General features: G+C 42.9%; 1 protein-coding gene across 6 annotated transcripts in view; it reads left to right on the top strand.

The window, feature by feature from the left end:
- AKAP10 (A-kinase anchoring protein 10) overlaps positions 1-14111 on the top strand; it is a 41256-nt gene extending 27145 nt beyond the window's left edge. For 3 of the 6 annotated variants that reach the window (XM_055576390.1, XM_055576392.1, XM_055576391.1), the window contains exons 11-15: positions 1770-1879; positions 5652-5734; positions 8642-8694; positions 9320-9415; positions 12439-14111. In XM_055576390.1, coding sequence (XP_055432365.1) covers positions 1770-1879; positions 5652-5734; positions 8642-8694; positions 9320-9415; positions 12439-12444 — 348 coding nt within the window. In that variant the 3' untranslated portion in view covers positions 12445-14111. Of the gene's footprint in view, positions 1-1769; positions 1880-2769; positions 3278-5651; positions 5735-8641; positions 8695-9319; positions 9416-12438 lie in introns of those variants that run through there. The other 3 variants (XR_008713021.1, XM_055576394.1, XM_055576393.1) reach the window with 3 other exon arrangements.
- Positions 14112-15869: the final 1758 nt, after the last annotated feature.

Raw genomic sequence — 15869 nt, 5'->3', positions numbered from 1 at the left:
AGTGACCCGTGTGCCCAGCCATTAGGATCTTTTCACTCAGATTCTAGCATTATAGACCCCGTTTATATGCTTTAGATTGTGGAAGAAACAAGGAGAGAGAAAATTAGCCTACTTACTAGATATTCTAACCAAAATCTTTCTGATGATTGACAAACCCGAATTAACTTTTTGGCCAAGCCAGTAGAATGCTGTTTTTGTTTAGACACAAAGGTCTAGGTGCTAACCATAAAAAGTATTTTTACATTTTTGGTTGAAGTATAATAATATGTTACAGAAAAGTCTACATTTCATAAACATGTAGAGCTCGAAGAATTTAGATAAGCAAACCTAACCCATGTGACCAGCATCTAGATCAAGAAAGAGAGCACCTTACCAGGTTGTCAGACACTCTTGTCCCCTTCCTGCCACTGTCCTCCTCTTTTCTTTCTTTTTTTTGTACAACCTTATTGAGATATACTTCACATACCGTACAGTTTATCCATTTACACTGTATAATTCAGTGGTTTTGTAGTATATTTATAGAGTTGCTTAACTCTCACCACAATTAGTTATAGAACATTTTTTTACCCAAGAAAGGAGGCCTGTACCCTTTAACTCTCACCCTCCAAGTCCTCATTCCTCCAGCCCTAGGTGACTGCTAGTTGACTTTCTGTCTCTATAGATTTGCCTGTTCCAGATGTCTCATATAAGTGGAACCTTGTAATACGTTGTCTTTGTGACTGGCTTCTTTTTCGAGGTTCATCTGTGGTTTTAGCATGTATTAGAACTTTGTTCTTCTTATGGCCAAGTGCCGCTCCATCGTAGAGACACACCACATTTTGTTCACTCCTCAGCTTGTGGACATCGGGGTTATTGTTTTGGCTGTTAGGAATCACGCTGCTATACAGTTTTTGTGTGGATGTATATTTTCATTTCTCTGGTGTACATACCTAGGAGTAGGATGGCTGGGTCAAATGATGACTGTTTAACTCAGTCTTGATTACTGTTCCTTTGTAATAAGTTTTGAAATCGGGAAATCAGAGTCCTCCAACTTAGTTCTTCTTTCTCAAGATTGTTTTGATGGTTTGAGGTCTCTTGCAGGTCCATATGAATTTTAGGATTAGCTTGTCCATGTCTACAAAGAAGCTAGTCAGGATTCTGATAGGGAAGGAGGACTTTAACTCCACAGATCAATCTGCTGTTACTTTAAACAATGCTGCAACAAATAATCTTGTGTATAAGTCATTTTGTATAAATTATTTATGATTGAATTTTAGAAGTGGAGTCACTGGGTCAACCCATGCCTCTATTTCATAAAAGTACCAGTTCTGACTTGCTTTCTTTGTGGGCATGAGAAGTGGGAGGTAAAATACTATCATCTTAGCAAGTTTCCTCCATCTGTTTTGTCACATGGCCACACTAAGAATCAAAAGCATTCATTTTGATCCTGTGAAAGTTGGACTTTAGATTTATCAGCCAAGATACATCTGCATGGAAGAAGGGAGTTTTACACAGTTGGGAACATAAACTCAGTTGCTGGAACTCGATTCCTTAGGGGAAGCACATGTGGCCTATGGATGCACACGTCATATGCATCGGTATTGTGCTTCCCTCCTGCACTTATGTTTGAGTCTCAGGATCATTGCTTTTAAGCATCTCATTTGTGACAGGATTTAGTGGAAAGTGTATGTGTTTCAAACACTGAAGATTTTGTATAGATCTGTCATTCCAAACCCAGGACTGACTGGACTCCTGAATAACATACACTAATTTCACAATTTCTGTTGTAGTCCAGTGTGAAAAAAGCCAGTGTTAAGATTCTGAAAAATTTTGATGAAGCGATAATTGTAGATGCTGCAAGTCTGGATCCAGAATCTTTGTATCAACGGACATATGCAGGGTAAGCATCTTTTTAAAAAATTTTTTTTAATTTAAAATGTAAAGTTGTTTCCACTGTCTCATCTATGCCCTCCCCTTTTACATGTAGTGCAGTAGAGTGAGGTTGAGGGTGAAAGCTCAGGAGTGACTTCCTGGGTTTAATCTTGGCTCAACTGCTGATGGCAAGCTGCCTAATGCTCTCCAGTTTTTCATCCGTGAAATGAGAATGAGTCCTGCTTCGTTGGGTTGGTGAGGGGGTTAAATGAGATAGTACGTGAAAAGCATTGAAAACATTGCCTGATAGCAGTGAGCGTTCAGTGAATTCCATTGCCATCCTCATTCCACCGCTGTGTATGACATTGATGCATGTCATGTTTACATAATGTGTGCTAGGCTGTCTTGTCCACGTTTCATTTGATTCCTATGTTAGCTATTTTGAAGTCTCTGTTTTAAACTACAGAGATGCTGAAGCATTTATCATGGACTATACCATTGTCCATTGGTACATACTGTACCATTGGCCGTCAGTAACTGAAGGGGATTGCAGGACCCCCTCAGACACCAGAGTCTGAGGATGCTCGAGTGCCTTGTATGAAATGGCCTGGTATTTTAAACCCGTATAAATCATCTCTTGATTACTTATAATATCTAACAGAACGTCAGTTTTTTGTAAGTAGTTGTAAATACAATGTAAATGCTATGTAAATAGTTGCCAGTGCACAGGAAATTCAAGTCTTGCTATTTGAAACTTTGTAGATTATTTTTTCTCTGAATATTTTCAATCGGCCGTTGATTGAGTCTGTAGATCTGGAGCCTGCAGATATGGGGAACCAGCTGTATTTGGGGAAACGGAATAGAATGATTCCTTTGTATTTTGCAGTTAACTTGGTTGTTTATTTTATCCTAAAACAGAAAGGCAGTGATACAGCACTTCTCAATCTTTACCACAGATCAAATCATAATATCATTTCCTCTTCCCTGAAGATGGCTTGAAAACATAGAAACCTGTGTAAAGGCATGGATGATTACCCCACCCCAGTCCTGGCAGTACCATGAAAGGGGATTTCAACATTCTTAATTGCTTTTACCAGAAAGTAAAGTGATAGTTGGGAGACCAAGTAGTCCCAAACATACTTTGAAGTAAATAGAAGGTTATTTTGGCGATTCAGTCTTCAGCTGCGTCAGTGTTGTAGTAATCTTTATTTCTTCTTTCAGGGAATGCTAGAGAATAATGCTAAATGAGTTAATTCCCAAAGATGCTATTTATTCTTACGGAATGATTGGTTCATTTATTTCAGACCTTAAGAAAGACTGTCAATTGCAAGATGTTTTATTTCTATAGTGTTTCTTGTATGTAAAATAAATTGTTAATTTATAAAATTTAAATTTGTAAAATAAATATATGTATCAGATCAGATCAGATCAGTCGCTCAGTCGTGTCCGACTCTTTGCAACCCCATGAATCGCAGCACGCCAGGCCTCCCTGTGCATCACCAACTCCCGGAGTTCACTCAAACTCAGATCCATCGAGTCAGTGATGCCATCCAGCCATCTCACCCTCTGTTGTCCCCTTCTCCTCCTGCCCCCAATCCCTCCCAGCATCAGAGTCTTTTCCAATGAGTCAACTCTTCGTATGAGGTGGCCAAAGTACTGGAGTTTCAGCTTCAGCATCATTCCTTCCAAAGAAATCCCAGGGCTGATCTCCTTCAGAATGGACTGGTTGGATCTCCTTGCAGTCCAAGGGACTCTCATGAGTCTTCTCCAACACCACAGTTCAAAAGCATCAATTCTTCGGCCCTCAGCCTTCTTCACAGTCCAACTCTCACATCCATACATGACCACAAGAAAAACCATAGCCTTGAGGAGACGAACCTTTGTTGGCAAAGTAATGTCTCTGCTTTTGAATATGCTATCTAGGTTGGTCATAACTTTCCTTCCAAGGAGTAAGCGTCTTTTAATTTCATGGCTGCAGTCACCATCTGCAGTGATTTTGGAGCCCAGAAAAATAAAGTCTGCCACTGTTTCCACTCTTTGCCCATCTATTTCCCATGAAGTGATGAGACCGGATGCCATGATCTTCGTTTTCTGAATGTTGAGCTTTAAGCCAACTTTTTCACTCTCCTCTTTCACTTTCATCAAGAGGCTTTTGAGTTCCTCTTCACTTTCTGCCATAAGGGTGGTGTCATCTGCATATGTGAGGTTATTGATATTTCTCCCTCAATCTTGATTCCAGCTTGTGTTTCTTCCAGTCCAGCGTTTCTCATGATGTACTCTGCATATAAGTTAAATAAACAGGGTGACAATATACAGCCTTGACGAACTCCTTTTCCTATTTGGAACCAGTCTGTTGTTCCATGTCCAGTTCTAACTGTTGCTTCCTGACCTGCATACAAATTTCTCAAGAGGCAGATCAGGTGTTCTGGTATTCCCATCTCTTTCAGAATTTTCCACAGTTGATTGTGATCCACACAGTCAAAGGCTTTGGCATAGTCAATAAAGCAGAAATAGATGCTTTTCTGGAACTCTCTTGATTTTTTGATGATCCAGTGGATGTTGGCAATTTGATATCTGGTTCCTCTGCCTTTTCTAAAACCAGCTTGAACATCAGGAAGTTCACGGTTCACATATTGCTGAAGCCTGGCTTGGAGAATTTTGAGCATTACTTTACTAGCGTGTGAGATGAGTGCAGTAGTTTGAGCATTCTTTGGCATTGCCTTTCTTTGGGATTGGAATGAAAACTGACCTTTTCCAGTCCTGTGGCCACTGCTGAGTTTTCCAAATTTGCTGGCATATTGAGTGCAGCACTTTCACAGCATCATCTTTCAGGATTTGGAATAGCTCAACTGGAATTCCATCACCTCCACTAGCTTTGTTTGTAGTGATGCTTTCTAAGGCCCACTTGACTTCACATTCCAGGATGTCTGGCTCTAGGTCAGTGATCACACCATCGTGATTATCTGGGTTGTGAAGATCTTCTTCGTGTGAGTTAAATAATGATTTTTTTCCTTTATCTTTAGAGATAGATTTTAGTGTTTGTTTTAGTTTAATGGTTCTAGCATCTTCCTGAAATTTTTCTAAAGGCAAACAAATCTGTAGCAGTTGGTGTGGGCACCCATATATTAACTGACTTATTAGGAAGGCTGTTTCTAGAATAAGATCCGCTTTACCTGAGATGAAATAATATATAGGCATTACAAAATTCTCTTCTTTTAAATAAGTTTAATACAAATATATTGATCTCTTCTTCCAAAAATGAAATTTACAAATAAGGCTTCTGTGCCCTTTGATTACAAACCAGTGCCTGTTTTCTCCCCTTCTCAGGATAATCACTGTTACGTTATGGTGTATGTTTTTGTTGGCTTATGTTTAAGTGATTGAAATTACACTCCATTTCTGTCTTGTGCTTTCATTAATAGTGAGTTTGGAGATTTTTCTATGTTAGTCTACACATATTTACCTCATCTTAACTGTGTTGTGCTATTCCGTAAATAATGTTAATTATAGCTTATAACTGTTGCTAAATATTTCATAGTGTGTTATGTTACTATTTGGCATTGATGGTTATTGGTATTAATGGGTTATTGGTATTAACTGGGTTTTGGTATTAATGGGTTAGAGAAAGTTTGCTTTCTGTGGGGGACAATTCTTTTTGAGATAAGTCCCACTCTGAGTAAAATGGATAGGTATAAATTATATTTCTCGTTTTCTAGATCTAGATAAGATGTTTAAATTTAATTTTTTTCCTTAATTTCAAATGGACTGTTAGACATTGTGTTCTTTTCATACTTATTTAGGAAGATGACGTTTGGAAGAGTTAGTGACTTGGGTCAGTTCATCCGAGAATCTGAGCCTGAACCTGATGTAAAGAAATCAAAAGGTTTGTGGTGTTTTTATACATTGTATCGCGCCTTGACTCACGTTAATCATTGCCTGTAAGTGAAGGGTTGTTGAAGATTTAACCTGTTTATTTTACAAAATAGCTATCATGTCTTTAACCTTGTGTTTATAGTCAGGAGTGAGTCCAAGGGCTTGGTGTAATCAGGTCTCCACACAGTCTCTGTCTCTGAATCAGAAGTTACTGAACTTGCTTTCCCATTACAGAAGGCGCATCTGCATGAAACAATGGCTCAGAATACCGTGCTGACAGCAGTTGTTTGCAGTTCAGCTCTGCTTCCTCTCCCTTCCTCTCCTTGCCAAGGGCAGCTGCAGAGTGTTTGTCATTTGCCAACCTGTAGTTTTATTTTGGATTTTAAAGCCCTGATGATAGAGCACAGAAGGAAGGACCACATTTTAAGGCGGCTGTATCTCAGAAGCTTCTGAGAATGTGGGAACTTTACTTTCAGGTCAAGCAAGGTAATTTTAATAGTCACCTTCACACCATCTAGGAGAAAGTGTAACAAGAAGGAATTGTAAGGGACGTTGTGAGCAGGTGGTCCCTGCAGTGGCGGTGCACTGGCGGGAGATGGAGCTGTGTGTGCCCTGTGAGCGCCCTCCTGTGCTTCTTAAGAAGCCTGTGGTCCTGTCTTCTGGGCCGCAGGGATTTCTAGCAGAGTGCAGTGAGATGCTTCTTTCTGCCATAGTCTGGGAATAAAGTGCAGTTGGGGAGAGTCTGGTGTCAGAGAGGCTACTCAAGGAGTAGGATTCACTAGTAATGTAGGTAGAAGGAAAAGAGGATTTCAGGGTAGGTAGTGGTAGCAGGAATTAGGTCAGATTTATAACACTTACAGAGGAAATTCAGGAGACTACATTCACCGTGGAATTTGGTTACAGATTCACGGGGAGAGTAAATGAGGAAGGCAGATGAGGTTTTAACATGGATTCTCTAGATAAAACATTATGATGTTGATTTTCAGTGGAGGATTAAATTAATGTCTGAGATGAAGGCTACAAAAAAAAGAGTATATGAGAGAAGAGCTCGACTTGGAGCAGGTTAAGTTTGAAATGTCTTAGGACAATTTTTAAGTTAAGTATTGGTATGACACCCAAGAACAAATTTTTGAGTTATTTGCATTTTGAAGGAAGTTGAAGCCAAGGAGGGGATGAGATGCCCCAGAGAAAGTGGTGAGGGAACAACGGGATCCTGAAGAAGCTCCTATGGAGCGGAGGAGGTGCTGCTAGAAGAGGGGGACGCCTTAGCAAGTAGAGGCTGTCAATAGCCTGGAGAAAGAGCTGAGCGCCAAGAAATTCAGTGGGTTCAACAGCCATTTGAGACTTTAGGCAGAACATGTAATGTTGTGGCCATGTAATACTGACTCTGCCTGGCCATAAAGTTTAACAAGACCAGTATTTCGACTTCTGGCTAGTAATACAAATTATTAAGGGGGAGTGGTCCAGGTTTTGTATTTTTCATGAATGCTACAGTTTACTATAGACTACCCAGTCATTGAACTAATCAGGATCTTGCCTGAGAAACAGTCTGCCAGCCACTTGGTTTAAGGCAGAGTTAGAATGTGAGCCCGTTTGTATTCATGAAACGATAAGCTGTGTGTTTAACTCACGGAAATATAAGCTAGCCTCCTTCCTCAGTGGTGCCTCAGAGTTTTAAGTACAGATGTCGGAGAAGGCAATGGCACCCCACTCCAGTACTCTTGCCTGGAAAATCCCATGGATGGAGGAGCCTGGTGGGCTGCAGTCCATGGGGTCGCTAAGAGTCAGACACGACTGAGCGACTTCACTTTCACTTTTCACTTTCATGCATTGGAGAAGGAAATGGCAACCCACTCCAGTGTTCTTGCCTGGAGAATCCCAGGGACGGCGGAGCCTGGTGGGCTGCCGTCTATGGGGTCTCGCAGAGTCGGACACGACTGAAGTGATTTAGCAGTAGCAATAGCAGTGTGAAGAGGCTGTGTGTCTCCTAGGAAGTTGTTACAGCCTGGACAGAGCCTGGCTGTTTAAAACGCTGATCTTACCAGCGAATTCGCAGACCAGAGATCCAACATGTAGCAGCAGCATCTGCACTGGAAACCCTTTTGTAGAGGAGCTGGTCTTGAAAGATTTATGTCCATCCACCTGTCAGTGGATTGTACCTCCTGATGTATTGCTAGATTCTGCCCTCAAGGCCAGATCCTGGTCCTGGTTTTATTTGATCTTTGAATGTTTACTGCAAATTTTAACACTGGTTGATAGTTTCTTTCATCAACTGAGGAGAACAGAAGAAAAACCTCAAGCTCTAAAATAGCTTTTCCAGGTTTTTTCAAGCCATAATATTTGCAAGTTAAATATTCTCTTATGGAAACAATATAATCAGTTTTTGTTAATGGTTATATGCCTTAATTTGGGAGTGAGGTTGTACCAAAAAAACTATATATGTATATATATCTTTTTAAAAAAATATCTTTGGGGGCTTCCCTGGTAGCTCCGCGGTAAAGAATCTGCCTGCCAATGTAGGAGACGTGGGTTTGATCCCTAGTTTGGGAAGACCCCATATGCTGCGGAGCAACTGAGCCTGTGTGCCACAACTGCTGAGCCTGTGCTCCGGAGCCCAGGAGCCACAACTGTTGAGCCCATGTGCCATAACTACTGAAGCACGCATACCCTAGACCCCGTGCTCTGCAACAAGAGAAGCTGCCACAGTGAGAAGCACTATAGCTAGCGAGTAGCCCCCACTCGCTGCAACTAGAGAAAAGCCCATGCAGCAACGAAGGCCCAGCACAGCCAAAAATAAATGATTTTTTAAAAAATTTTTAAAGTTTATCTTTTAAAAACTGGGAAATGGCTTTTAGTAATCTTTTTTAATGCAAAATCATGCATGAGGTCTGCATTCAACTTTGGCTTTGTTTACTAGGATCCATGTTCTCTCAAGCTATGAAGAAATGGGTGCAAGGAAATACTGATGAGGTAAATTCAACTTTTAGTGTAAAAAGATTCTGTCTTATCAGGGGCACTTATTCCAAGTAAGGTTTCAGGCTTTCTCTCTCCTTAGTTCCTTGCTTAAGCAGCACGGCACCTTATTGTTTCCTTGTCCCAGAGGTAACAGGAAGGGGTGGCCCTTCCAAGATCTCACAGTTGCCTGGAGGCGGTGGTCCTCAGTCCAAAGACTCTGACCGCGGAAAACAGTCAAGCATTCAGGTTCCTATCAGTCAGCAGACATCAGTAATCAGTGCCACAACAGAACTCAAACGTTTCCTTCCTCACTGTCAGGTACACTTTCAGAAATAGAGGTTTGCTTTTTTGGATAGTTAGGTATATTGAAAGACGAGAGTGGAAGAAGAAAAATGTTTGATTTTGACCATCTAACGTGAAACTAGTCATGCTGTTGGCTAGCCTGAAGCTGACTCTGAGGGCCAGTGAATCATATGTAAATATACCAAAACCAGAGGGTGGCCTGGGTCCTGTGATACATAGGAATGTGCTTCTTTCCAAATACATAGAAATGATATGTATATGCAGTTGTGTTTAGAACACTGATGTTTGTTGATTCTTCTAGCAAATTCTTCTAGCAACAATTTAATTACTTTTTTAGGCCCAGGAGGAGCTAGCTTGGAAGATTGCTAAAATGATAGTCAGTGATGTGATGCAGCAGGCCCAGTGTGATCAGCCGTTAGAGAAGTCCACAAAGGTAAGGACCCAGCCTGCATGAAACAAAAGAGAATTAGATCTAGATACAAGTGTGCAGGACATAGGGGAACTTCTGCTCCTGCCTTTAGGAATTGCCCTCTCATGATAAACAACTGGAAAACTGGCAAACTGAATGAAACAACTATTTCCAGATACTAGGCAACGGGCAGAAGACAGCTGTAGCCCCTGCAAGAAGGGTAACACTGAGGTGATACCTGGTTCACTTCCCCAAAGCAGTTTTCAACGTGCAGGGAGAAGGAAGCCTAGCAAGTTCATTGTCTTAACTGAGTTGAAGAGTCAGAAATTGAAGTTCAGAGAGCCCAAGGTGACTGGAACTCACAGGACAAGGTATTGGAAAAAGAAAGGCCTGCACAGAAAAGAGGCTCCAGAGATACTTAGAGAGATCCTTACAAGGCCTTGGCCAGGTATTGGTCTCTACACAGTAGGGTAAAAATGCCCATTGTAGGAAAGAACTGCTAGAAATCAATAGGCTGGACAGTTCTGGAACCTGGGGCTAGGAGTAGCCAATGAAGAAATCCAAAGGGAAATTAGAAAATGCTTTGGGCTGAAAATACAGCATAGTGGAGTCTGCCCTCCCTATTCATGGGCTCCACATCTGAAGGTTCACATCCATGGTTCAGCCAATCATGAATCAAAAATATGTTTCTAAAAAAAAAATTTTCCAGAAAGCTCCAAAAAGCAGAACTTGATTTTCCGTGTCCAGCAACTATTTACGTGGTATTTACATTGTATTAGGTAATTATAAGTAAGCGAGAGGTGATTTCAGGTACTCAGGATGAGGTGTTTGGGTTATATGGAAATACTACACCCCACACTAGGTCAGGGGCTCGAGCATTCTCAGCTTGCTGGTATCTGCAGGGGCCCTGGAAATAGTGCCTCACCATTCCTGGGGGATGGCCAAGTTTGTGAGGGACCGCTGAAGCCATTCTTACAGGCAGATTTGTAGCATTAAATGTTGATACTAGATGAGGAAAAGTTAGTCTTCTGTCTTAAACTAGAAAATGAGTAAATGAAACCCAGAGAAAGCAGAAAGAAGGAAATAAAAGTGAGTATCAGTTACTTTGGGGGGAGGGAGTCTGCTCAGTCATGTACATGCATCCATTTCCTTCCATTTTACTGCTGTTGCCTCTTCTCTCACTTTCCCCATTCATGTGAATTTGGTTTTATACTTTGGGTTTTCTCAAGCACTGTTTTAGGAAGGTGTGAATAGAATGGGTGTGATCTCTCTGCCCATCTTTACCTGGAGGTCACCAACAGTAATCCTTAGGAGATTCTGACTTGCCTCAACCAAATACTCTGTCTTTCTGTAGCTTCACTAGCTGTCCCTGCAAGAGCCGCACAGATAACCCAGCAAGTTGGAGAGAGCCGCTTAGCCCCTTGGTGTTTTCTTCAAGAAAAGACTCCCAGTGTTCTTCTAGCTTTGCATTCTGTAACCTGAGTTGACTCAGGAGGACTTCACGTGACAGGAGAACCTCTGCTCAGACTCCTGATGATGGCATTAAACTGTTCTGCGTCACCCACGTTAGCAGGAGTTAGGAACCCAAGCTACCTCTGTTCACGTGATGTCCCCTGTAACCCTCCATAGTTTGAAGGCAGAAATTGAGATGTGGATCCAGCATCACCCGTTCCTTGCAGCTTTTTACTCTAAGAAATGTTATCAGAACTTGTTGTAATTTTGAACTTTTCACTGAGCTGATTCGGACCAAAGCTCTGCTCACTTTTGCAGACTGTCCTCTTTTCTGTGTAAGGGTGATAATTTGTACCTATATTTATCCTCACCAGCTTAGTCAAACCCAAAATAGCAAAGAGCAAGATAAAGGTGTAGAAAGAAGTGCAAGATGGTTGTTTCTGTGATCCCCCGTTACCATGTTGATGATCAAATATTCCACAGTATGAAACTGTTCTTTAGAAACCATTTTGGAAAGCAGATTTTCAACTTAAGGCTTTTCATTGTTGTGTGTTCAGATTTTATTACCATGTGTGCTTTTCATGTCTAAGATATGCAGGTATACTTTGCTTTTAACCTTACTTGGCCTTCTCTTTGGTTGGCCGAGATGACAGTCCTGCAGCGTACTGGTGTGGTCAAAGCACTGGGCCAGCAGACCTAGCACCGTCCATTCTCGGTCAGTATGTGTGACCTTGTGCGAGTTGCTGCTTTCTGGTCCCTTCATTTCCTTATCAGCAGATCAGAGAAGTTGGACAAGATCTCCTAAGATCCCCTGTAATTCTCAGTCCATGACTATGTGAGTGTGAAAGTCCTGCCCCGACAGACGAGATCACAGCTTCTCCTTAACCCGTGTGGATATCTCCCTGCTTTGAATCGGCTGCCCTGCATTTGTCTGTAGAAAGCACTTGAGCGTTTAAACTCACAGCATTACTGATTTATTTCAGTGTGTATGTCCCATCTCACAGATAGTGAGGACCATGTCTTCTGTGATGTTTGTTTCCTTGTCAGTGCAGTGAGAAGGTGGACTCAGCTTTAGAAGCTCGGTCTCAGGCAGCCAGAATATCACAAGTCTCTGTTTTCTTGCTAGAAGCTCTGGAGAATTCCATGTTATGGCTCTGTCTCCATCTCATGAATCCCCAGCAGATGGTCATTTGGTTGTCTGGGATTGTTCCCTGTCACAAAACAATGCTTTAATGAATAGTGTATGAAAGTCTTTGTCGCCTCTTTAAGAGTGTGCTGTGGAGTTCAGAAACAGAATTATTTGTCAAAAAGTAGATATTTCATTCTAATATCTGTTATCTAGATGGAAAGATAAAAAAGCAAGTCTGGTTGTCAGTCCTCATCACGTCACCTTCGGGTGGGCCACTTGGCATCTTCAGCCTTCCACTGGCTCTGCTGTAAATGGAGGTGATTGTAGTAGGGTCCTGAGGTGGTGCACAGTACCTGGTATGCGGGAGGCACTCACTCAGCACTGCGTCCCCTTCTTCCTTGTGACAGTAGTGTGTCCCTGGTTGTAGAAATGTACCTTACCTTTGTCTTTTCCTTCTTCTTTTCAGATATGACTCAGACCTGAGATCAAGGAAATCTGCTTTTGGAAAATAAGAAAACTTTTTTCCTTTGGTGGATTCCTCACCGCAGCCAATGAAAACAGCACTGTATTTCTTCTCACTGTCGTTCCCAGGAAAGAAGGGCAGACAATCCCAGACTTCCACCATGGAGAGCGGCTCATAGACGCCCTACCACCCAGATGATCGCACAGTGACAGTCAGAGAGACCAAAGGGCACTGTTTACACTACTAGAGATTAATCGTTTTCCAATGGCAATAACCCATCCACAGAAGAATTTAGCCCATGGGGATCTGCAGGGCCAGGTGCCATGGGAGGCGGGTGGGCGTGGAGCTGGTGTTTGATGCGCCGCTGTGGCGGTCTCCCACCCCAGCAGCAGCATGAGGCAGATGCCTGGGGTGCTTTGCTTCATCTCCTACACAAACAGGTGAGTCGGCCTGGCCCCAGCCAGGCAGAGCAGTGCCGGCAGATGGCTTTCCTTCCTGGGAACGGCCTGCACAGAGGTGTTCATCTGGAAGGAAGATGAGAGGTCACGGGTCAAGTTGTGACATTGTCCTTCCCTTTGGTGGCAGTTTGCCATTTTCACATTTTAATAGCTCCCGGGATGCAGTACACGTAAATCAGCTCCTCTGCTGGAGGGGCCACCCTCTGCACTGTGAGCATCAGGCCCTGCTCCTCCAACTTCTGTGCTCTGGATTCATCCCTCCCCTCACAGCACACAAGGAAAGGAATTTGCAACAACCATCACTCCAGTTTTCCCAGTTGTACACTTTTTTAAAGCAGGTGGTGGGCAGGGGTGTGGGCGGGCAAGGGTGGGGGAGAAAGGCCCTCCTCTGACCCCCGCCGCCCATCTTTGCTGCGCCGGCAGTGTGCAGCTCGTGGCCTTTCTCCTTCGTCCATGGTCATGAGAGGCCCCTCGCTGCAGTTCCACTCCATTGGCCTCAGGGTCTGGGCCACACTGCCTTCAGCGGAGCCACCCTGGTGGTAAGCACACTCCATGGCGGGCGCTGCCAGTATGGCCTCGCCGCCCAGACTATTGGGGGAAGAACGTTCTCTTAGGTGTTAACTGCTTTTGCTCAGACTTTGCAAAAAAAAAAAATATATATATATATAAATACATATAAATATATAATTATTAATCACCTCTGTCCTTGAGAAAGTCTTGAATGAATAGAGTTCCTTCCACTGCAATACCTGACTGTGCAAGAGGCACGCCATTTCATCAACAGACGAAGCAGAAAGGCTGTGTGTGGGTTTTGGTACTGTGTACCACCTCTGTTACTCCTCTAAAGCCAAGTGTTCATGTACTTAAACCATATTCTATTTAATTGTGTTTGATTTTAAAATATATATATATATATGAATTATATTTAAAATTGTGTCAACTTTCTGCTTTCAGGGCATTTATGGCTCCTCTATTGAAATGCGTTGATTCTTCCCAGTATTTCCATTTGCTTTACAAGAACCCAGAACAGCCACTCCTGGACTCAGCCCTGTGTTTGGAGCGTGTGGCATAGACCCAAGTATTATTAGTTGCCTGTGCTGTGATTGACTCACTTTGTTCTTTTAACAGAATACTTCCATCCATGTCACTTTGCTTCAGTCTTTAAATAATAGAAAAGCAATATAAAGTTCATAGAATAAACTGTGGTTTTGGGTGACATGCCGCCTCTGCATGTTTTGGAATAACAGTGTCTGTCAGGCTTTAGGCTGTTGACATGCGTGCTTTCCATTAAGATGCTGTCCAGTCCTATACCTGTGTGTGCTGCGCTTTCTCGGTAGGGATGCTGGTAGCGTGAGGCCCTATAAAGAGAAGGATAGCAGGCTGGAGACTGGCTGCCTTTTCCTGCCCCGCCTGCTGTAGGACATAGAAAGTGTGGCCTGAAGCTCTGTCTCTTGAGGCTCCTGCACTCCTCAGAATGGGAGGGGTCATCTGGCCTTGAGAGCCAGGCTGTGTACAGCGTGCCCACGAAACAGGCTTCCCTGAACATCCAGCTTTAATGTCATGCTGACACTCATACACATTGTTAAAAAGAAAAAAGACGTTATGAAAGAGGATACCTTTTTGATCGGATATGTTTTCATCACTCGTGTAAGATGTGACGAAAATAAAAAGCATCAGCCAAGCCCATTGAGAGCAGTAAAACAGGGAACAGCTGTTTTAACCTCTTTTGCTTGGGTTTCATTATTCAGTAGAACATTACAAAGTGTATTTACATTTCTGAAGCTCTGGCTAGTTCAGTAAGAATTTGGAGGGGAAAGTCACTCGGAACAGACAAGTACAGACTTCTTTGTTTTTGTTGTTGTATTTAAGTACCGACAGCTAAGCAACCTGCTGATATCCTGGGCACCTCTTGCAGGACACTGCTGTGGGGCCGTGTTTGTATACAATGACCACTCGCCTCCCCTCCCCTACACACCAGTTTATTGGACCAGGGTTGATCTTCTGATCCAAAGAGGCCCAGGAGAATGCTTTATCCTAAAAATTTTGCAAGGGGAAGGAGAAGTCCCAGTCTCTCTGTCTGGGGTGATAGTGCACACTGGGCACTTACAAGTCAGGAACCCTGAGCTGGCGCCACGTGGACAGGCAGGAAATACAGAGACGTGAGAGCATGTGGGAAAGAGCGGCTGCCTTGTAGCCATCAGGCCAGTGAAGGTTTCCTGCATCCTTGCCATGGACTGTGTCAATCCCTCAGGTATCCTTAGAATGCATTTTGGCTTTTTAAACAATCTGAAGTGAGTTTTTCTTATGCACAACCAAAAGGACCTTGACTAAAATACTACCAGATAGCTCTAATCACTAATGATTGTGTGTGATCAGCATGTTTGCAAAATACCACTAAATTCTGGGGAATTTTTCTTCAGCAAACCTTTCTTGGTCATTTTGTATATTCTCTTAAAGTAGAATCCTAAACTCACAGAACTAAAAGACACTCCCTGTATTTTTCCAGGGAGAAGCTACTCTGGCCTGGAAAAGGGCAGGGCTTTGCCTGTTGTGGGACGGTCACCTACACTAGGGTCCTTGGACACTTCCCAAACATCCTTCTGAAAGATAAACTCCGTTTCCTCTTTGGCAGCAACGTACAGTAAAACCCAGAAATAGAGGGCATAAAATAGTGCCCATTTAGTGAGTAGCTAATAAAAGCTTCAAATGAGGGAGGGCATTGATTATCACAGAATTTGTGAGTGCTGACCACTTGGTACTGGGTACAGAGTCTGGCCTTTGGTTGGAGCCGGACGTGGGGGTTAATTCCAGCAGCATGTTCAGGGTTACAGCTTAGGAGCCCGACTGAATAGTTGCCCTACGGGGCCATCTGCTGAGGAGGGCTCTGCTTGGGCTCAGAGTAGGGAGCTGTGTCCTGCACGGAGTTGGGTGAGGGGGCAAGGAAATGGCTTGAGGGACTCTTGAGAGCAAAGGCCT

Source organism: Bubalus kerabau, chromosome 4 (genome assembly GCF_029407905.1).
Source record: "Bubalus kerabau isolate K-KA32 ecotype Philippines breed swamp buffalo chromosome 4, PCC_UOA_SB_1v2, whole genome shotgun sequence".
NCBI classification, from domain to species: Eukaryota; Metazoa; Chordata; class Mammalia; order Artiodactyla; family Bovidae; genus Bubalus; species Bubalus kerabau.
Note: the sequence above shows the minus strand (reverse complement) of the source record. Positions and strands in the feature narration are given on the sequence as shown.